Source organism: Lolium rigidum, chromosome 7, assembly GCF_022539505.1.
Source record: "Lolium rigidum isolate FL_2022 chromosome 7, APGP_CSIRO_Lrig_0.1, whole genome shotgun sequence".
NCBI lineage: Eukaryota > Viridiplantae > Streptophyta > Magnoliopsida > Poales > Poaceae > Lolium > Lolium rigidum.
In genome coordinates this window covers 312,915,899-312,938,910 of record NC_061514.1, presented here as the reverse complement: position 1 = coordinate 312,938,910, position 23,012 = coordinate 312,915,899, and the positions used below count along the sequence as shown (strand labels likewise).

Here is a 23,012-nt window from a genome sequence, read left to right as displayed (position 1 = left end):
CGTTAATGTGGCATGGAACATAAGAAATTATCGATACGTCGAAGACGTATCAACGAGCAGAAACTAAGCTTGGGGATGCTGATACGTCTCCGACGTATCGATAATTTCTTATGTTCCATGCCACATTATTGATGATATCTACATGTTTTATGCATACTTTATGTCATATTTATGGATTTTCCGGAACTAACCTATTGACGAGATGCCGAAGGGCCGCTTCTGTTTTCGCTGTTTTTGGTTTCAGAAATCCTAGTAAGGAAATATTCTCGGAATTGGACGAAATCAACACCCAGCATCTTAGAATCACACGAAGCTTCCAGAACACCCGAGAGCCGCCAGAGGAGGGCCTTGTGGGCCCCAGACGACAGGGCGGCGCGGCCCAGGCCTTGGCCGCGCCCCCCTAGTGTGTCACCGCCTCGTCGACCCTCCGACTCCGCCTCTTCGCCTATTTAAAGGTCCCTGACCTAAAACATCGATACCGAGAGCCACGATACGGAAAACCTTCCAGAGACGCCGCCGCCGCCAATCCCATCTCGGGGGATTCAGGAGATCGCCTCCGGCACCATGCCGGAGAGGGGAATCATCTCCTGGAGGACTCTTCACCGCCATGGTCGCCTCCGGAGTGATGAGTGAGTAGTTCACCCCCGGACTATGGGTCCATAGCAGTAGCTAGATGGTCGTCTTCTCCTAATTGTGCTTCATTGTCGGGTCTTGTGAGCTGCCTAACATGATCAAGATCATCTATCTCGTAATGCTATATGTTGTGTTTGTTGGGATCCGATGGATAGAGAATACTATGTTATGTTGATTATCAATCTATTACCTATGTGTTGTTTATGATCTTGCATGCTCTCCGTTATTAGTAGAGACTCTGGCCAAGTTTTTACTCTTAACTCCAAGAGGGAGTATTTATGCTCGATAGTGGGTTCATGCCTCCATTAAATGCAGGACGAGTGACGTAAAGTTCTAAGGTTGTGGATGTGCTCTTGCCACTAGGGATAAAACATTGATGCTATGTCCGAGGATGTAGTTATTGATTACATTACGCACCATACTTAATGCAATTGTCTGTTGTTTGCAACTTAATACTGTAAGGGGTTCGGATGATAACCTGAAGGTGGACTTTTTAGGCATGGATGCATGCTGGATAGCGGTCTATGTACTTTGTCGTAATGCTCAATTAAATCTCACAATACTCATCATATCATGTATGTGCATTGTCATGCCCTCTCTATTTGTCAATTGCCCAACTGTAATTTGTTCACCCAACATGCCATTTATCTTATGGGAGAGACACCTCTAGTGAACTCGTGGACCCCGGTCCATTCTTTTACATCGATACAATCTACCGCAATACTTGTTCTCACTGTTCTCTCGCAAACAATCATCATCCACACTATACATTTAATCCTTTGTTACGACAAGCCAGGTGAGATTGATAACCTCACTGTTACGTTGGGACAAAGTACTTTGGTTGTGTTGTGCAGGTTCCACGTTGGCGCCGGAATCCCTGGTGTTGCGCCGCACTACATCCCGCCGCCATCAACCTTCAACGTGCTTCTTGGCTCCTACTGGTTCGATAAACCTTGGTTTCTTACTGAGGGAAAATTTGCCGCTGTACGCATCACACCTTCCTCTTGGGGTTCCCAACGGTCGCGTGCTGTACGCGTATCACACCGCCGCGGGACATGGTCGCCGGCGTAGCTCCGGTGATTCCCTTGCCAAACCAACACAACCATTAGCTTCAGTAAATCGAGGAGAGTCAGAAAAACCTATTCGCGCGTCCCGGGGGGCCGTAAATCGGCGGTGCCACCGTGCTCTGGCCGCCGGCGTTTAAACGCCGGTGAGGTCAAAGGCCACGGTCAATTTTGACCAGACCTTGCCGACGTGGCACCTGACGTGTAACTTGGTCCCACTCGTTAGTGTCTGGGACTAGAAGTGAACCGGTACGTTTAGTGATTTCGTTTTAATTTCAAATTCCAGAAAAATGCTAAAGCTTTGTAAATCATAGAAATTTCATTTAAACTCAGAAAATTATGAATAATATATCAAAATGTTCACAAAAATAAACTCTGTTCAAATAAAATATAAAACAAAAATGTGTGTCAAAATAAAAATTCACTTATTTTTAAACCTTATTAATTATGCCATTTCAATTATTTAAAATACAATTTGAATTCAATAATTAGTAAAGTTTCAAAATTAAATTTTAATTATTCAGTAACTAAGTAAAATGTTAAGATTAATTTTATTTATCATATTTTCATTAACTTAATTATTAGTGGTAATTCATAAACCCTAATTTGCAAATTACCAATTACCATTTTCTTTAAATAGTAATAACTCAAGAAAATATTATAAGCCAATATTATTTTGGTAAATCAAAACTTATTTACTTAAACATCTTTAGTTAACAAGTTAATTATTTTAAAATCCTAATAACAATTGTTAAACCCTGATTCTTAATTAAACCTAAATAAGAATTACTCTAATTATTAAATCTTGTAAAAGTTAATAAAATGTTAAACCATTACTAATTTTGATTCAAAGTAATAAGTAACCACAACTCTATTACCAATCATCATTTTAGGAGTTGTATCATAATTTAGAAACCCTAGTTTCAAATTGAGTAAGACCTGGATGGCTGGATCCCATTATTTCATGTGATCATTCCACTTTAGTAGTAACTCTAAAACCCTAGTTATGTGTCACATGTGATCATATGAGATTCATCTATCCCTATAGAACCCTAATAATAAACCAATGAATGCATGCTTATGATCCACTAGCATAAACCAAGTCACATGAGACTATCATTTCATGTCCATATACTTAGTTTAAACCTATATGATTCACTAGTGCCACCTTGATGCAAACCCTAGCTTGTTAATTGGATTAGTACCATTGATCACCACTCCATTATACCACACCATTAGGATCAACCTTAATCATCATAATTTAGTAGAACTATAATTATGAACCCTAGTATCAACCTTGTGTAATAATTCACAACACATGTTCCTATTCCACTAAACCCTACTTAGGAGATGATAATCCACTTAGCTTAGAAACCATTAGAGATTACTTAGTGAAGCAAATGAGAAACAATAATAAACCCTAATAGCTAATTTATAGAACCATCTGGATAACCATCCTTTGATATGATGCTTAGAAGAAACCATAGCAATAAACCTACCAATACTTGCTATATAGAAACCCATTCCAAGATAAGAACCAACTAGTTCCTATTCGAGAACTAAATGAATTCAATAGTAAACCCTAGAAAGCCATAGCTCCTATGTAGAAAAGTTCATATTCTTATTTAACCTGTTCTTCAAAAGTTATTCTTTTAAAAGTACAAATGTCAATCAAACCTTAGAAGTCCTATCCTTCTTTGAGATACTCATTATTTCTTAATTAACATATTCTTCAAAAGTTATTCTTTTGAAGTCTAGTATAAGTAATCATCAACCATGATCTGTAGAACTTAAAAATTGACAACTGTTCTTTACATATTATTCCATCATTATTCTTTATGTGTATGATTGTTATTATGTCTTATATCACTTGGTTATGATGCTAATATAATCAAACCCTAATAAGAACCTTGTTTGAGAACCATTCTAAAAGTGCAACCAACCCTAAAGAAATCTTTACAACTCATCCATCCTAAATCATCGAGGTTAGGTTACATTCGGGACGATTGCATCTCATACTATGCATTATAGCATCTTTGCCAGTTCTTTAAACATTGTCCTTACCGGACGATGATGGTATTTCAGCATTTGGAGTTCTCACGTATCGAAGATTTTGCCTGCATAATCTTGCAGTCAAGAAAGGCAAGTTCATCGCTTGCTCATGTCATTTGATTATTTGTATCAAACTATATGCAAAGTACTATACTTATCACTCATGCATTGAAAAGCAAAGTATTATTTTACAATTATGAATATGACTATGTGGTGGGCAATGGAACCATGGTATGTGTTGATATGGTGGAGGTTCCATTGCATGGGTACTACTCATCTAGGACTAAGTACCAATGCCGTCCAGTGATTCTAGCGCCGTACATATCGCGTTGACCATAAGATCTATAATGGCTCTGGGGAAGTCAGCTGTATCTTTTCCCTTCTGCACGCCAACGGATTGGTAGAGCCGCGGGGTGTTGGAGGCACTGCCGTAGGTTGGGATAGCCTTTTAAATCCCCATCCATTAGTGATGTTGGGCTCTACGATCTATGATGGATTGTCCAAAGTACACCGTGAGTAAAGCCGTATTATCGGGAGAAGTCTACTGGGGTGTGCGGGTGGACAAAAGGGTGGGTTTGCAGTCGCGGAGAAGGCGGTGTGGACTTGGATCTTACACCTGGCCTCACACCAAAGGAAGTGTGGACGGGAAAGTATACGCCTGGTTGGCAACAAGGATAAGGTCTCTTATGGGAAAAGTAACGCACCTCTGCAGAGGATACTGAATTGTGACTGTCACTCCCTGTTCCGGGAAGGAACTGCGAACGCGGCGGAAAGGAACTCCATGAAGTTCTAGTCAACCTGTGAAGACTGACGGGCATAGTTTTCAGAATAAAACAAACCTTTTGAAGAAATGTTTATGAAAACTTGCATTAGCCTATGACTTTCTGGTCTATGGCTGTAGCTAGTGCATGATACACTTATTTCCTAATATGAACTTGCTGAGTACGCTCGTACTCATTCTATCCCATTTGAACCCCCTTCTTAGATCAAGGCACCGAATGAGAAACTACCGTGGAACTCGAAAACAAAGGAGTCAACTGCAACAAGATGAAGAATTCAATCAAAGAAGCCAATGGAGTCAACTTCTGCATCAGCTATAATGGAAACCTAGACTAGTAATAGAAGGGAACCTTCCCTAATCCTAGCACCTAAGTAGCTAGAGTTCTATAGCAAGCCAATTAGCTCTTAAACTTGAGTTAGCTATAAGATAGACTACAAGTCGTTCTTCTGGAGCTTTATTTGAAGTTTTACCTCACTGTAAAGTAGGAGGCCGTGTGGATCTTATGTAAACAGTTCGTGTGTACTTCTATAGACATACCTTGGACTCGCATATGTTTCTGTTGTACCACTCTGAGAGATGTAATATGAGTGGAACGGTGTTTCACTTGTGTTATGTCAACGACTTGTGTACTACACCATGCAGTGGTACGCTGGGTCATCACAGATGCAATGGGGGGTTTGATAGTGTTTAAGTTATCACCATCCACGGGTGTGGTAGCGGAGGGTAATACCGAAGTATCATCCTCTACTACCGCATCCGTGACATTAACCTCTATGGTGGGAGCCACGGGACGGGGAGGAGTCAAAAGCTCGGAAATCATTTTTCTCATGCTTTCCATTTGAGCATTCATGGATGACCTCAACGAATTGATATCATCCATGGTGACCATCTTAGCCTCCCCTTCCGTAGGTCCATCGTCCGGCATACTCTTAGGCGGTTAAGCCCGAAATAAGAGCCGAGGCTCTGATACCAATTGAAAGGATCGTATGCCGCACCTAGAGGGGGTGAATAGGTGCTAACCAATTTTTAGTTCTTTTTAAATTTAGGCTTGACACAAAGGTAAATTCTCTAGATATGCAACTAAGTGAATTTACCTATATGACAAGGCAAACAACTAAGCAAGATATAGCTATGCAATATAAGAGATAGAATAGGATAGAGGTAACCGAGAGTGGAGCACGCGATGACACGGAGATGATTCCCGTAGTTCCCTTCCTTTGCAAGAAGGTACGTCTACGTTTGGAGGAGTGTGGTTGCTACGAAAGCCAAACCAACAACCACGAAGGCTTCACTCAGATCTCCGGTGAGCAACGCCACGAAGGCCTAGCCCACTTCCACTAAGGGATTTCCTCGAGGCGGAAACCGGGCCTTTACAAGGTTCTTGGGGCACACATCCACAACTGAATTGGAGGCTCCCAAATCTGTAACAATACAACAATCAACAACAACACATCAACACAAATCAACTAGGGAACCAAATAGGAACACTAGCATGAGATCCCTCAAACAAATGAGGGGAAATGAAAAACGCTTCGGTGAGGATGTAGATCGGTGTCTTCTCCTTCGAATCTCCAAAGATCAAGAGCTTTGGTTGGGGGAGGAAGGAGATCTTGCAAATCTTGTGTTCTTGAGGTGGCTCTAATGGTGGTGAAGCTTGGCAGATTTTTCTTGCAATGATTGAGCAACTTGTCCCTTTGGAGAAGAGAGCTATTTATATGATTGGATCTCTCAGATCTGACCGTTGGGGCGAAATCCACTTACACCGGAAGTTCCGGCCAGGAGGGCCGGAAGTTCCGGCTTCCACCGGAAGTACCGGCCAGGAGGGCCGGAACTTCCGCCTTCGACAGACATCCAGTTCAGAAAATGTTTGGGCGGAACTAGGGCGGAACTTCCGGCGACCGGAAGTTCCGGCCAAGTTCCGGAATTCAAAGAAAAACATACTGGACATTACTGAGCCACAATTCCAGAATTCTGGAACTTGTCCGGAAGTTGGGCGGAAGTTCCGCTGACCGGAACTTCCGGTCAGGGAATAAAAACTGCGCACAGAACTGCGCTGAGAGGCTTCTGCTGAACGTACCAGGGCGGAACTTCCGCCAGATATAAAAAGACCTTCAGAACTTCAGAACAGCCATACCATTTCACCGATCAAACATATTTCTTGATAACTGGTACCTGTCTACATCAATACACATAAATATATACCTAGTGTTGACATCAAACACACAAAACCCAAAAGGGAGGGAAATGTTCTTTCAAAGGTGCATGACCCAAAGCAAGACATCACATGCACATGAAAAAATTGCTTGGCAAGTTACCTGTATATAAGTGCCGTACGAGAGGAGTACATGGGGCACAAACCCTTAGGTAGCAAACCTTATGAAATCTATCTAGTTCATTTTGTAAAGATATAATTATTACACCGTGCCTTATAACTTAAGAACTTGTTGATGGAATGCTTCCAACTGTTGTGTTGTGGTTTTTACATATTGTTATATGATATCTCTACCATACAATACCATTATGTTGAACAATTTATAAATACTTATGTGTCGTATTTATATGTTGAACTAATTTATTGCCAGGACACAAAACTTGACAATCAGAGTTTTGTTTAATTCAAAATCATGTGGCTGGCATTGGTCCCTACAAAGGAAAAATAGAAGTAAAAGTAATAAACATATTAAAATATAGAATATTTGCATTAGCCTAAGATATATGAGAGTGGAGGATCCTCACAAGCGATCGGTGGAGCGGGAAATGAGATACGATTTTTCATGCAAGATTTTTTTATACAAGCATTGTTACCTTGTATTTGCGCCATCTATATTTAAATGCAGCATGTAACACTCATTGGGCCACATCATTCTACGATAGAAGCGGTTTGCTTTTACCCCTCCCTATAATAGATAATGTTATATGGGTCCACATAACACCAATTAGGTCACACAATTTTAAAGTTTGCGTGGGAATTTATTATAATTTATTTCTTATACGAAACGTTGCATGGTCCACAAAGTCCTCGAAGAAAAGTGGCCTATGTACTATGGCGGGAAACCACTCATGAGGGAGGAACATATAGCCAAACTCAATACGTATGGAATTGACTACCTTGCCCTCGCCGCATCACGCACAACGTTGGTGCCCACACATGGTATACGTCCCATTTTGTCGGGTTCGACATTTGTGACGGATGTCCTCATGGATAAGATTCGCCGCACTATAGCATTATCATTGCCGACTACCGTGGAGCTAGGCAATTCTGAAATACACATGTGTTCATGAATAAAGTTCTTTGTCGAGGGATTCATCAACCGAGTATTAGAGCATCTCCAGCCAGCCCCGACCCCAAAGCGTCCCTCAAAGGAATTTGGGGCGCGTCGGACACTTAACCTTCCCCAATCGCGCGCCCAAAGGTCCACTCGGTTCGTACGTGCCCTAAATATTGTTCGACATACCACATGTGTTCTATCTGGGACACTGAACACGACTTTTACACTTGATTTTTTTGCTTGGGGGATGTGGCTTAGAACGAACTCGGCTAAGAACAGACGCCTCCAGAAGCGGCACCACGCCGCGACATCCCAAACGACCAATCTAGTGCTTTTGCCGAACGTCGTTTGGGGACGGAAGATGCTCTTAGGGTTTAATGCATTGTGTAAATGACTTGTACGACCCTTATCACACACTACTAATGATGAAGACCGGGACGGGGAGGTGAAATAAAGTGAGATGTGAGCACATCCCCTTGTTTCATAACAAGGGTAGTTCTGACTTTCATTAGTGTGTGATTTGAACTTAGAGGAGGACAATCAGCAGGTTAACAAGACGACGATTGTGGTTAGCTCGGAAGCTTGGAGAAGAGAGGAAGGAAGGCAAGCAAGCAAAAGAGGGGGCACCGTCCGTTTGCTCCATCCATTTCACTCTCCCCCATCGATCCAGCAGCAGCAGCAAGGGGCTCGTGCCGTGCCCTAACCCACAAGAGAATTCGCCATGTCCGACCACATCGACCTCAACGCCGCCGCCCCCCAAACCCTAGCCCAGCCCAAGCGCGGCCGCGGCCGCCCCCGCAAGAACCCCCCGCCCCCGCAAGAACCCCCCGCCACCGCCACCGCCACCGCCACTCCCCCACCCCCACCTCCCGCGGCGCCGGATCCAGCAGCCCTACCCGCTGTTCCCGGGGCTGGCGCTGGCGCGGCGGGATCCTTCGCCCCCAAGGACCTGGTCTGGGGCAAGAAGCTCGCCCACCCGTCCTGGCCCGGCGAGGTGCTCTCCGTCGCCTCCGGCGGCACCCAGCTCCTCGTCTCCTTCTTCGGCGAGAAGGCCCTCGCCTGGTGCGACGCCGCCCAGCTCAGGCCCTACGAGGCCTACTTCTCCGTCGGCGAGCTCTACGACGGCGAGGCCGACGACTTCGACGCCGCCGTCGACGCCTCCCTCGCCGAGTTCTCCCGCCGCGTCCAGGCCGCCCTCACCGCCCCCGCCGACGCCCCCGCCTCCCTCAGGCGCCCCTTCGCTCCCCTTGATTTCCTCGCCTCGCTCCAGGATTTGGCCGCCGACCGCATGGGCTTCAGCAACCGGGTTCAGGCTGCCATCACCAAGGCGCATCTCAGGGCCTTCGATGCGTTCAGGGGTCTGCCAGACCCCCCTACCTACACCCTGGAGCTCGGCATAGTGAGTGCTGATGCTTCGGCTGCTACTACCCCCGTGGGTAGGGGTATGATGAAGGCTGCTGCAACAGAGGTTAACGGCGACTACTCGTCCACCCCGCCATCCCGGCGCGGGAGGAAGAGGAAGGAGGAGGTCCAGGAGGTGGATTCCGACGAGGACTGGGACCCGCGCAAGAAGGGCGGAAGTGACTCTGACACCGACATAGATATGGGGCGTAGGAGGGCCTCGAGGGGGAGGGGCAGCGGTAGCGGTGCACCGCGCGGTGGCGGGAGCGGGAGGCCACGTGGGAGGCCTAGGAAGACGGATGCTCCCACTCCCAGGCCGCCAAAGCCGCCGGTGAAGGATGAGGAGGTGGAAGAGGAAATTGAGTATCCGCCGGCTGCTGAAATGCTGCTTCAGCTCACATTGGTTGCTGCCGATCCATTCAACTTCAAGGGCTATGATTCCGTGCACGTGATTTCTAGCTTCTTCTCTAAGCACAAGGACTCCGCGGTGCCGAGCGCTACCGACGATAAAGAGCTGCTGGAGACATTGGTTGGCAAGAAGGGCAGGAAGAATTCCGTTGCAACTGTTGTTACAAAGCCTAAACCTGAGATTGATGAAGAACCATTGGAGGCGGTAGATGGCCAGAGGGGCAGGAGGAAATCTGCTGGGGGCATCTACTCCGCTAGAAAGGCAGAAGATTCCTACTGGTGTGACATTATCATCAGCGATTTTGATGATGAGGACGCATCGAGTGATTATGAAGGCAGCAAGAGGAAGCGCGCGTCTCAGAATAGGAATGGCAATAAGAAGGCTAAGCAGGAGGTGGCACCTCAAGATGAGCTGCCATCGGCTCCTCAAACACCTTAGACGGCGCATGGCAAGGCAGCTATGTTACTATTGGAGGTACGCATCTTTTGACATTTGAATCATATTTCCTGATCCGTTTACTGCTGCCAACTTAGCGTGCCCACGTTATTAATACAGGGATCTGCGTTATGAAGATGGGAGCAAGGGAACATAAGTTTGTGTCACCGACATAGAGCTAGGAAACTCACTGACCAGGTCATGTGAGTTGTTGAGTTGGCCAGTGGGTCGAGAACAGTTTTAGGTTTTGTCTAGTTTCATGCATCTAGAGAACTGCTTGTTGTACCTGGAGTCAGAGGTAGTTTAAATTAATGTATTAGATGGTGGATGTCTGTGTGGTGCCTATCCTTGTTATCTTTGCAACTTATCGTTCTGTATTGTCTAGAAATCATTGTAGAGCTGTGGATGTTTATGATATGTTGTTCTCTTAGCATGTGTTTCCATTTTAGGCCCTAGTTCATTTCAGTTTCCTTCTTGTGTTTTTAATACTAGTAGTTTTACTTTTGGGTAGAGGTTTTAATAGTTGCTGTTCCAAGAAAAAGCTGCGGTGGCATTCTGAAAACGTAGTTTAATGAGGATGATCTTAGTTTCAAACTAGATAAGAATAATTGACAACCGAGGCTTTTTGGCTGAGCTAAATTGGAACCAATGTTTTAATGCATATGGGATATGTGCCTAGTAACTGCTTATGCTTTGTGCTCGCCTGTGTGGAAGTGCATGTGCTTATGTCCTTAGCGTTAGAAAAAGTTGTGATGACCAGATTGGGTTTTGGAGCCATAGCTTTCTTGTTTGTTTGAAGTATTAGCGACAAAAAAATGGTATATGTCCCCTCAATAGTTTTAGAACTTTGTAGGTTTTATCGAGCGATACGCTTGATAAGCAACCCAAACCAACAAAAAAAAGAACTTTGTAGGTTCCACTGTGGACTTCTGTATTTATTGGTCTTATTGTAATGTCGTTTGCCACCAGTTTGTGGCCCGTGGTGTGAGCCCTTTATGGCATGGTTCATACACTACGTTAATATAAGTTGGCATATATGATTGCGCATATTTTGTCGCAAGTCATGGATAGGAATTCACCACTTACCAGTTATCACTTCACTTTGCATGCCAACCTTCCCATGTGTAGTTCCCCCAGCCTTTGTTTCATGCTATCTTATTTCTGTTGTTTCTACTGATAGAAACAAAGAAAGAAACACCTTAATGAGGGTACTACATTTCTATCTTTTGCTGCTAGATTTGACAATTGCATCTGTGCTAGCAACCACATGCACCCTCTTGTGTAAATGGAAAGTCTTTAGATCATGTTTTGCCATTTATTTTGCTGTCGTCAAGAAGATTATTTTGCTCACTCAGATGTGGAGTATTTTTCTTTCTATCTTCAGGATGTGTTTTACTATTATCAGTGCCCTTTCTCAGCTCAATTGCATGGCCTCAGTATAGTACTAGTGTTAGTTGGCACAACTGGCAATTGCCTGGAAGTTGGTTCTTTCTTGGCCTTCTAAACTGTTACCAGTGTCTCACATGGCCAATTCACAGTGCTTGAAACAACCTACTAGTACTCCGACGTGGTAGATTACAATGTGCCTCCATTTTCATGTTGATATGGTCGTATGACCAATTTGATGTCTGTCTTTGTGTAGAGTGGCTTTGTTCTTTTTGCTAGGCATGCATATTACCGACGAGTAGTATTCGCATTAACCTTGCAATCTATCATCGCCTGCTGTGCTGTAAGACTTTCTTTAATGTGGTGTGCTGTCAGAACTGAACCCGTATGCATTGCTGGCCCATGTTTCAAGTTTTCTTTTGGAATAAAATACTCCCTCTGTTCCATAATTATTATCATGGTTTTAGTTCAAATTTAAACTAATACCATGATAAGTTTGAACTAAAATCATGACAAAAATTATGGAACGGACGGAGTAACACTTGTCTGGGCTGAAATACCTTACAGTGAACCATAACCAGAGAAGCAAAGATGGATGGACTAATCGATAGAAGTTAAAAGCAAGTCCGCACAAAGCACTCTCTGGATTGTAATGCGTTTCTTCATATTTTGAGGTAGTGAACTGAGGCATAGCCCAAATTGTTGGCTGGTGCTGGTACCTGAACTGCCCGTTAGATCCCAGAGTTTGAGTGTTAGGGCCTTCTCTCTGCCGTACACACCCAAATATTTTCTATTGAACTGCTTGGAGGGCCTCTTACCCCCAACTCATATTTTCTTTAATATTTTGAGATGGTCAAGACTTGTGCTTGATCATTTGGAGGTCGTAGTGGTGACTCGCACCCTACAAGCCTGTCGAGTTATCATCTGACGCAGGAGTACAAAGGCGGCGGCAGTGTGCTGTCGAGGCCGAATCAGAGGTAAGGATTCACCCAAGTTGTAGACTGTGGCATGGACAAGAGTGCCAGCCGGCCGCAGCCCTCTCCAGTCCTCCAGTAGGGAGAAGAAAGTGCCGGGGTTCACGGCTGGACTCTCAAGTTGACCGCAGGCTTTGACAGGCTGCCACACCTTGAAATCCATGAGGACAACAATCGTTGCTTGTGTTTCTTCTTCACCAACAATAATCCTTGCTTGTGTTTCTTCTTCACCAATGGTGCTTATACTGATCGATGGGTGAGCTGCTTGCTTGCTTGGAGATGTCGATGCCGAGTTGCGCACTATGACATTCACCCGTTGCATCTCAAAACTAGGAAAAATTCACCCGATAAGCCATCTATCATATATGTACTTCCTCCCTCCGTTCACAACTATTCAGCCTAGGGTGATCTATATGAACTATGACATTCACCTGTTGCATCTCAAAAATAGGAAAAATTCACCCGATGAGCCATCTATCATCTATGTACTTCCTCCCTCCGTTCACAACTCTTCAGCCTAGGGTGATCTATATGATTTGTTCCATTTAGTTATGTTTTCCATAGCTCGTCAGATGAAATAAAAACGTAGACTTTTGCATCTTAAACCAGTTGGTTCAGAAGTAGTTACGCTCCATATTCTGGAAGCAAAGATACATGCCATGGTGAAAATCCCAAGTTGCTGAATGTTCGATATATTCAACCATTTTATGCTAAAGCCTGATGCATTTACATGATAGTGACTTCGTTTTATTGTTTGACAGATAGGTCAGTCGATTCGCTGGGAATCAGCATTGGGATGTACTCAACTGACCACCAAAGCTATTGCTCTGCATAGGCTAGGTTCTGTTACGCGGTTGTAGAATAGAATGTACATCGCCACAAGCCCACAACTTCGTGTTTCTGAAATATAGTTAGAAGGATATAATGCCATTTTCTGTTTGCGTTTTGGATTTCCCACCGCGACGTCAGCTGGTTATTTTTTTTCTTAAAATGCAAATAGGAGGATTCAGATATTTAATTTTGCAACAATATACGGCAATAAGACCTGTACGTACGTGTTACTGTTATCTAACCAAAGTCTCTTTGTTCTCTTGAGTCATGACCGCTACACGGTGTCAGTCGTGGTTGAGGAAAATGTTGCTATCAGTTCATTGAATTCCTTGAACCCATCTGCAGTATTCTATCACCGCTCTACCTAAGATTACGATGAGACGTACAGGACACGCTCGTCCTGTACTTTCAAGATTTTAGGCAAATCATTTGATACGTTACGGACTGCCATGTCTAAACTTATCAACGATTTGCCGTGAAAATCATGCAACCTGTTGGTTTTCATAACTGATCTAGCAGAGAGGCAGGGAGATCACCATATAAAGTCAACCCTGCAAGCTCTCTAACCACACAAGCGCTCAAGGTAAACAAACTAGTGTAGCAGCAAACAAGAAGAGAGGTTGTAATTCAAGAGTGTCCAGTACCTAAGATGGCAACTTCAAGAGCTCTAGCCGCCTTGGCAATCTTCCTCCTGGTGGCGCTCTCGATTTCCCACATTGCGTCCGCACTCCGCCCGAGTCTCGGTGTTTGCCATGCAAGCGGCTACCTCCCGGGGAAGTCAGGGAACTGTGAAAAGAGCAATGATCCAGACTGTTGTGAGGATGGCAAGAGGTACCCTCAGTTCCATTGCTCGCCACCGGTCACTGCGAGCACGAAGGCCATCCTGACACTCAACAGCTTCGAGAAGGGCAAGGACGGAGGTGGTCCGTCGGAGTGCGACAATGCCTACCATAGCGATGAGGAGATGGTTGTTGCACTCTCCACCGGCTGGTTCAAGAACATGGGCCGTTGCGGGCATCGCATCAAAATCAATGCTAATGGCAAATCCGTGTATGCTAAGGTGGTGGATGAGTGCGACTCCGTGTATGGATGTGACGAAGATCACAACTATGAACCCCCTTGTGCCAACAACATCGTGGACGCCTCTCCGGCAGTGTGGAACGCCCTTGGGCTTGACCAGAACGTCGGCATGGAGGACATCACCTGGTCTGACGGCGACAACTGATTGGCGGGGCAACTCAACATTGAGTGCCACATCAATGCATATTTGGCAGTACCGTGTACATATATTGCATCATAAAGTCATTCATAGTTTATGTATATACTAATAAAAGACTCATTCATAGTTCGGTCTACACATATATATTCGTACCATATTCTCTTTGGTAATATTTTTCAAATCCGTAAATACCAACGAAGCTTCTCCTACAATTAACTTTAACTTGAGCTGCAATGACAAAGTTGCATGAAAGCGTGCAGTCATTCAAGTAGTTCATTAATATCGCCAGGAGTACCAAACTACCAATACAAGTATGATAGGGAAAAAAACCAAACAGCCTAATCACCGCCACTATTGGGGGGGGGGGGGCGTTGACATCGAGAAAATCTTATCGTTGAACGAAGGGCCGAAAATCATTTATTGTAGACGATTCTATCTCCATAGAGACAGAGGCCAAACATCATACAGCTACCAAAGCTCTCACCTAACCTGTTGAAAACACCGTTTTATTAAAAACTCCACGTGCAGATTGGGCTCCCCACTGTCTCGATATCGGTGTGGCCTGCCGGAGGAGGGGGAACGAACCTATGGTGGAGGCAGCGATGCTAGGTTTGGTTTAATGAAAAGGTTTATTTTTATGTGGTGTCTTATTTTACTAGTATATTCTTGATCAAATGTAACAAAGTTCAATTTTAACTCTAGAGTACTCTTAACTAAACAAGGAATAGTTGAAATTAAACCCAATCAGACAATGAGCCCCAAACGGGCCATGTGGACCAAATAACATATCATTGTGTATGCGGAGAAGGCCCCAAACTACGAGCCGTCAGGCCCAACCCCGCCGTGGCCTCCTAATAAACGGTCCTTCCACATTTAGACCGTCACCGGTGCTGAATCCTATAAACTGACCAGGTTGTTGCTAACCGCCGCACACCCCTGGTCGGGTCATGGGCTTGGCCCATTTCTTTTTTAGTCTTTCTCTTTGTCTTTTTGTTTATTTTTTTCTTTTCAGATTTTTTTTTAAAGTCAAGAACATAGTTTCAAGTTTGAAAAATATTCAAATTTAAAATAATTTAGATTTTTGAAATTGTTCAACTTCTAAAAATGTTCACATTCAAAAATTGTTCAGATTACAAAAATATTCACATTCGAGAAAATGTTTAGATTTTAAAAAATTATAGATATGAAGAAAAATTAAATTAAAAAATTTCAAGATTCAACAAGTATTCATATTTAAAAGATATTCAGATTTTGCAAAATATATTTTGTATTTATCTCAAATTTTAAATATTTTCATATTTGAAAACTTTTCAAATTTGGAAAATATTTATATTTTGAGAAATTTGATTTTGAAAAAGTTGAGATTCGAAAATTTTCAATTTAAAAAGGAAAAAAAGAAATAATAAACAACAAAAAGGTAAGAAAAACAGAAAAAGGCAGAAAAAACAAGTGTATTCGCTGGGAATCTGCATCGCGATGAACTCAACTGACCACCGAAGCTATTGCTCTGCATAGGCTACTTTCCCTTTGTCTTTGTAGAATAGAATTATATTGTCACAAGCTCGTGTTTCTGAAACCGTAGTTAGAATGATGAGCCATCCTGTTTGAGTTTAGGATTTCCCAGCGTGACGTCATCTGTTTACTTTTCTTCTTAATGTGAAAATAGAATTCAGATAATTATATTTACAACAATACACCGTAATATGGCCTTTACATGTTATATTTATCTAACCAAAGTTTCTCGATTTTCATGACCACTACATGGTGTCAGTTGTGGTTGGAAGCACACGGAAAATGTTGCTATCAGTTCATTGAATTCCTTGAACCCATTCTGCAATATTTTATCATCGCTCTACCTCTCTTTCCAAATGATCCTGATGAGACGTACGGGACACGACCGTCCTGCAAGTTTTTAGGCAAATCAATTGATACGTTACGGACTGCCATGTCTAAACTTAACAACGATTTGCCGTGAAAAACATGCAACCAGTTGGTTTTCATAACTGAACTAGCAGAGAGGCCGGGTGATCACCATATAAAGTCGACCCTGCAGCTCTCTAACCACAAGCAATTAAGGCAAACAAACTAGTATACCAGCAACCACGAAGAGAGGTTGTAATTCAAGAGTGTCCAGTACCTAAGATGGCAACGTCAAGAGCTCTAGCCGCCATGGCAATCTTCCTCCTCGTAGCGGTCTCAACCTCTCACATTGCGTCCTCACTCCGCCCGAGCCTCGGTGTTTGCCATGCAAGCGGCTACCTCCCGGGGAAGTCAGGGAACTGTGAGAAGAGTAATGACCCGGACTGTTGCGAGGACGGCAAGAGGTATCCGCAGTTCCATTGCTCGCCACCGGTCACCGCAAGCACGAAGGCCGTCCTGACGCTCAACAGTTTCGAGAAGGGCAAGGACGGAGGGGGCCCGTCCGAGTGTGACAACGCCTACCATAGCAACGAGGAGATGGTTGTCGCACTCTCCACTGGCTGGTTCGAGAACATGGGGCGTTGCGGGCACCGGATCAAGATCAATGCCAATGGAAAATCCGTGTATGCCAAGGTGGTGGACGAGTGCGACTCTGTGTATGGTTGTGACGAAGATCACAACTATGAACCCCCTTGTGCCAACAACATCGTCGACGCCTCTCCGGCGGTGTGGAACGCCCTGGGGCTTGACCAGAACGTCGGCATGGAGGGCATCACCTGGTCTGATGGCGACAACTGATTAACAAGGGTTGCCTTGCATTGAGTGCCATATGTCAGTACATATTGGCTATTAGCAAGGGCTGCCTTACACTGAGTGCCATGTCGGTACATATTGGTTGTAGCGTGTACATATATTGCATCATATAAGTAAAATCATATTGGTTGGGTCTACAGTCTTCACATATATGTGTTCCTACCATATTTGATGTTACCTGTTCATATCAGTATATTTCAAAATAAACAGTGCTTGCATATTGCCTGCCTGCACCTGTTGTTAGTCGAAAGAATGTCTCACTTTGCTGTTTCATTTTGTTCCAACCCGTCTTCCTAGTCCTAGCAAAACTTGCACAGCAGAAGTTTTCACACGGAATAACTAAACAATGTTATCTCGATCAAAGATTCAAAGCTTCGGCTTCAAGAAAAGTTTGAGCAAAGCAACTTCGACAGTTCCATCTTCCCGCCAACTATCTTTGACTAGCTAGCTATATTACTAGAGAAATGAAAGCAACCAATCAGGTGCCAACCCAGAGTCTACGTATCCGGCATATATATCCGCGAAACAACAGGACACCATAACATACCACATACCAGTCATCGGGCACACTATGGCCGCACCGATGGCACCGCCTGCCGTCGCCGACGACGAGATCGTCTACGAGTCCATGCCCCGCCTCCGCGTCTACAGGAATCGAGTGGAGCGCTATCCTGGCGCCGATGACTTCGTAGCCGCTTCCGCCGACGTCAACGTCGCCGTCGCGTCCCGCGACACCACCATCTCCGCCCGCGTCTCCGTGCGTGTCTACCTCCCACGGGCCCGGCTGGACGCGACCAAGATCCCCGTGCTCGTGTACTACCATGGCGGGGGGTTCTGCCTCTGCTCCGCCTTCGACTCCACCTACCACGCCTACCTCCGCAGGTTTGCCGCGCTCGCCGACGTCCTCGTCGTCTCCGTCGAGTACCGCCTCGCCCCCGAGCACCCCGTCCCCTCCGCGTACGCAGACTCGTGGGAGGCGCTGGCGTGGGTCGTCTCCCACCGTGCCGGCGGCGACGAGGACGAGCCATGGCTGGCCGACCACGCCGACTTCTCCCGCCTCTACCTCGGCGGCGACAGCGCCGGCGCCAACATCGCGCACCACATGGCCATGCGGGCGGGCGTGGAAAAAGGGCTCGCCCTCCGCGGCCTCGTCTTGATCCACCCATACTTCCTGGGGAGCGACGGGGTGGCCTCAGACGGCCTGGACCGGGCGGCGCGGGAGAGGCTAGGGTGGCTGTGGCGCGTCGCGTGCCCGGACACCAAGGGGGAGGACGACCCGCTGATAAACCCGCTCGCCGACGGCGCGCCGGGGATCCAGGCCCTGGCCTGCGGGCGCGTGCTCGTTTGCGTCGCCGAGGACGACGTGCTCCGCGACCGTGGCAAAGCCTACTACGACCGGCTGCTCGGGACGGGCGGGTGGCGCGGCGAGGCGGAGATATCGCAGGCGAGGGGCAAGGGGCACAGGTTCCACCTGTTCGACCCGTGCTGCAGCGAGGCCATCGCGCAGGACAAGGCCATCGGCGCCTTCCTCAACCCTGAAGGGCGGAGCCAAGTGTAGTTATTTTTTGTTGACTAAAAAAATAAGATATATATATATATGTATCTTATTTTTTGTTGGCTAAATTTGTAGTTAATCTTCTTTTTGAAATGTGTAATTGTCCTATAAACCGTATGGAGGGAGTAGTATTTCTTGTCTATTTTGTTTGAATGGTTGAGCCATAGGTTCTACCACCATCTGCGGGCCACCTAGCCTTGCCAGAATTGAGATCCTGGTGTGGTATATGGTATACCTAGTTAGCATGTCCCCAACAGTAGTTCTAGAGTTTAAATTGCAGCTGATAGCCGGAACGTCGAAGAAGAGGAGAAACCGAGCACACCCCCACGGAAGACCACCATTCTGTAAGCCACTCAGTCGCAACCCAAGAATCGCAATGCAGTCACCAGTTTACATGGACCAAAGGCCTAAAGGTAGTGCCTTCAAGAAGGAAGCGGCGCCAAGGCGTCGTGGCTGCCCTACCCGGCTAACCATACCGACGATTTTCACCCAGAGCCAATGGTGGAAGAGCACCATCCTAAATGACTCCTCCAAGGAGGGAATCGACGCACGAGAGCGTCGATGTCACTGGCATTGACATCGTTGGGCAGGGCTTACGCCCGAATAGCGACCTAGTCCGGGGACTATGCCAAGATCTGGGTAAGAGCACGATGACTCGTACACCACGAATGCCTCCAACGCAGGCTATCTCGCTGCCCGCATAGCCGAGACAACCTACCAGCACCGCATGATGGCACCCGTCGTGAGGCGCCGCCGCGTCCACCACACGAAACCGCTACTAGAAACCAAGGAGCCAACCAAACCCAACTCCCTCCGAAGCACGAGTCGCACACACACAGTAGGCCAGCCTCGTTGCCACACACACTCACCACCAGCACCCACATCCACTGTCACTAGCCCTCGACGCTGCAACGAAGTCGACCCTGTAGAGATCCACGTAGACTGGAGAGGTCCACGCCCAAGAGCACTTAGAGGCCCGCCATAGCTGCAAATCGACCCCTTGGTCAGATTTAGCCACGAGTTGACCCATGGTCCTAACCATCGGCGTGTCGTCACCTTCCAGCACAGGCCAGCGAGCGGGAGACCCGACTCACGGTCAACAGCGGATGCACAACACCAACTAGACCAAGACCTCACTCCCCGCTTCGAAGGAGAAGAAGAATAGGGGAGGGCTGCCGGATGGAGGCGAAGGGGGCTCGCCGCCGCCACAGGCTGACTTGGAGACACTACAGGAATGGAGCTAGACGCCGACGGCCACCACGTACGCCGAGGGCTTTTTATCGGGGCCATCGGCGTACGGCCTAGCCAGGGCACCTCCGGAGGACGACCGTCGGCGTACCGATGCCGTCGGCGTAGAGGTGGCTACGCCGAGGGCTGCCCTCGGCGTCTACCAGGCCCTCGGCGTAGAGGTCTCCATCACCTCCCCTCGCACCCGCACCGCCCTCTCACGGCGTCAGCCAGACGCCGAGGGCTACCCTCGGCATAGGGCATGGCCCCCCTATGCCGACGGCCACCCTCGGCATATAGGGTTTTTTTTATTTTATTTTTATTTTCTCTCTCTCATATTACTTTATATTATGTTTCTATTATTTATTTACTAGTATGAATTATGTAAAAAATGGTTCTATTTTTTAAGAATTCGTAGATGGCATACATTGCTAACTTTAACCCTAACTCTAACCCTAACCCTAACTCTAGCCCTAACCCTAACCCATAGGGTTTCCACATACATTGCTAACGCTAACTCTAACCCTAACTCTAACCCTAACCCTAACCCTAGGGTTTCCACATACATTGCTAACTTTAACCCTAACTCTAACCCTAACCCTAACTCTAGCCCTAACCCTAACCCTAGGGTTTCCACATACATTGCTAACGCTAACTCTAACCCTAACTCTAACCCTAACCCTAACCCTAGGGTTTCCACATACATTGCTAACCCTAACTATAACCCTAACCCTAACCCTAACCCTAGGGGTAGATCTGCGGGGTCCCGCCCTAGGGTTTTCCAAGATACAGATCACCGGAGGGTCAGAATTGTTGGAAAACTTGCATCTGCCCCTAACATATACGTACACGTGTGATGTAAGGTTTGGCTAACCTTGGATGTACCCGGCATTGACGATTTCCGCATAATGGGCTACCACTTGGTAAAATCCAGGATCTGTATGTGGAAACCCCCGCCATGGCTCAAACGGAGCCTATTTTATGGTAAAGTATGCCCAACCTATGGTTTCAATGTACATATGTCCTAAACAAAGCAAAACAAATAAAAAAGTCCACTGGTAAACCCTCGCACGGAGATAGCTATAGGGGTAGATCTGTGGGGTCCTCGCCCTAGGGTTTTCCAAGATACAGACCACCGGAGCGTCGAAATCGCTGGAAAACTTGTGTGTGTCCACATGCCATGCACAAAAGTGATTTGAGATGGTTTTATATCCAAGGATACCCCCCAAGGTGTGTCCGGCTTCTCGGACAGGGGGTTCCTACACTTAGGCGATTCTGGATGTATAGGGGGAACTCCCTCGGAGGTGAACTCGGAGAGAAAAGTGATACATTTAAGAACTTAAGACCCACACACGATACAAAACACTTAAATAACTAGACCCACACACATACCAAAGCGCTTAAAGTACTAGACCCACACACGAACCGAAACACTTAAAGAACTACACCCACACACAGGAACCAAAACACTTAAAGAAACTAAACCCACACAGGAACCAAAACACTTAAAGAACTAGACCCACACATAAACCAAAACATTTAAAGAAACTACACCCACACATGAACAAAGCACTTAACACTGGGTCGATGCATGACCCGCTAGACACACGGACTCGACACACACACATATTAATCAGAGAAGTCGAAATCTTCATCCTCGCTAGGGGTGTCCTCTGAAGCGGTGGTTGTGAGGTTCCACGACCACCGTTCATCATTCTCCCCCCATGTCGACGCCTCTCCTTTGGCGTACTCTGCTTCAACCTCGGCCTTCCTCTCGCCGCTTTCCCGCCCTCCTCTCTCTCTCCGTACGCCCGCTTGTCCTTCCGGAATGCGCGCATTGCCTCGACGTCTCCGGGATGGTCTCGCGCGCCACCGTGCCATGAACTGCTCGTCCGCCTCGGTGGTATCAATCCGCCGCTGGCCAGCCCTGTACCGCCGCGCTTCACCCTGTGAGCGAAGTAGCGGCTCAGTAGAGAGACTCTGAGCTTCCGTCAGAGACCTTACCTCCGGGAAGTTCATTTCGTGGCGCGGCCGGCCAAACCTCCAAGCCGCAACGTCGTATGCACGGGCAGCAGCCTCCTTCATGTAGAAGGTGCCGAGCCACACACGCGTTCCACCGGCGGTGATTTCAGCCGCGAAATGCGCCGCAGGCCGCAGGCGAACGCCGATGAAGCCCGTGTTGCTACGGCGACGAGGAGCCATCTCAGCGGCAGCTCAGCTCAGAGGATTTTGTGGTGCTGTTGGATGAGAGAAGTGATGAGGGGAGAAATGTTGCTGGTGCTGTTAGTGGAGAAGACATGGCTATATATAGGCCGACGAGGGGCTGAAACGGCGGGAAAACTTGGCGGGGAGAGAATGGGCGGGAAAGGGTGGGCGGGAAAACTTGGCGGGAGAGAATGAGCGGGAACGGGTGGGCGGGAAAACTTGGCGGGAAATCATGGCGGGAAAAAAGGGCGGGAGAGAAGCAGCGGGAAAGGGTGGGCGGGAAAAAAGGGCGGGATTCCTACACTTAGGCGGATTATGCATGTATAGGGGGAACTCCTCGGAGTTGAACCGGAGAGAAACTTGAGATCATATGGGATGATCCTTGTTTCCACATGTACCTATGACCTAACCAAGCTCAAATGGAGGCATATGCCCACCGGGGACGCCCGATGGGATGCGATCAAAGGGGTAGACCGCGCGGTCAACAGAACTAGGGTTTCATCGGAAATCGAGCATCGGATCTAGGGAATGGCCCCAAAACTTGTGTGTGTCCACATGGAATGCACAAAACTGATTTGAGATGGTTTTATATCCAAGGCTACCCCCCCCAGGTGTGTCCGGCTTCTCGGACGGGGGGTTCCTACACTTAGGCAGATTCTGCATGTATAGGGGGAACTCCCTCGGAGGTGAACCGGAGAGAAACTTTAGATCATATGGGATGATCCTTGTTTCCACATGTACCTATGACCTAACCAAGCTCAAATGGAGGCATATGCCCACCGGGGACCCCGATGGGATGCGATCAAAGGGGTAGACCGCGCGGTCAACAGAACTAGGG

At 46.7% G+C, this 23,012-nt stretch overlaps 3 protein-coding genes across 3 annotated transcripts; all 3 read left to right on the top strand.

Annotated features, from left to right (window-relative positions):
* Nucleotides 1-8,401: 8,401 nt before the first annotated feature.
* LOC124674486 (PWWP domain-containing protein 3-like) lies at nucleotides 8,402-10,492 on the top strand. Its single transcript, XM_047210524.1, has 2 exons — nucleotides 8,402-10,083; nucleotides 10,165-10,492. Exon 1 carries the CDS (start codon nucleotides 8,521-8,523, stop codon nucleotides 10,045-10,047), a length of 1,527 nt encoding a protein of 508 aa, XP_047066480.1. The 5' UTR covers nucleotides 8,402-8,520; the 3' UTR covers nucleotides 10,048-10,083; nucleotides 10,165-10,492.
* A 3,392-nt stretch (nucleotides 10,493-13,884) lies between these two features.
* LOC124673169 (putative ripening-related protein 5) lies at nucleotides 13,885-17,172 on the top strand. Its single transcript, XM_047209295.1, has 2 exons — nucleotides 13,885-14,450; nucleotides 16,695-17,172. The coding sequence occupies exons 1-2, from the start codon at nucleotides 13,885-13,887 to the stop codon at nucleotides 17,170-17,172; spliced, it is 1,044 nt and encodes a 347-aa protein (XP_047065251.1).
* A 586-nt stretch (nucleotides 17,173-17,758) lies between these two features.
* On the top strand, nucleotides 17,759-18,745 carry LOC124673168 (tuliposide A-converting enzyme 1, chloroplastic-like). Its single transcript, XM_047209294.1, has one exon. The coding sequence runs from the start codon at nucleotides 17,759-17,761 to the stop codon at nucleotides 18,743-18,745; it is 987 nt and encodes a 328-aa protein (XP_047065250.1).
* Nucleotides 18,746-23,012: the final 4,267 nt, after the last annotated feature.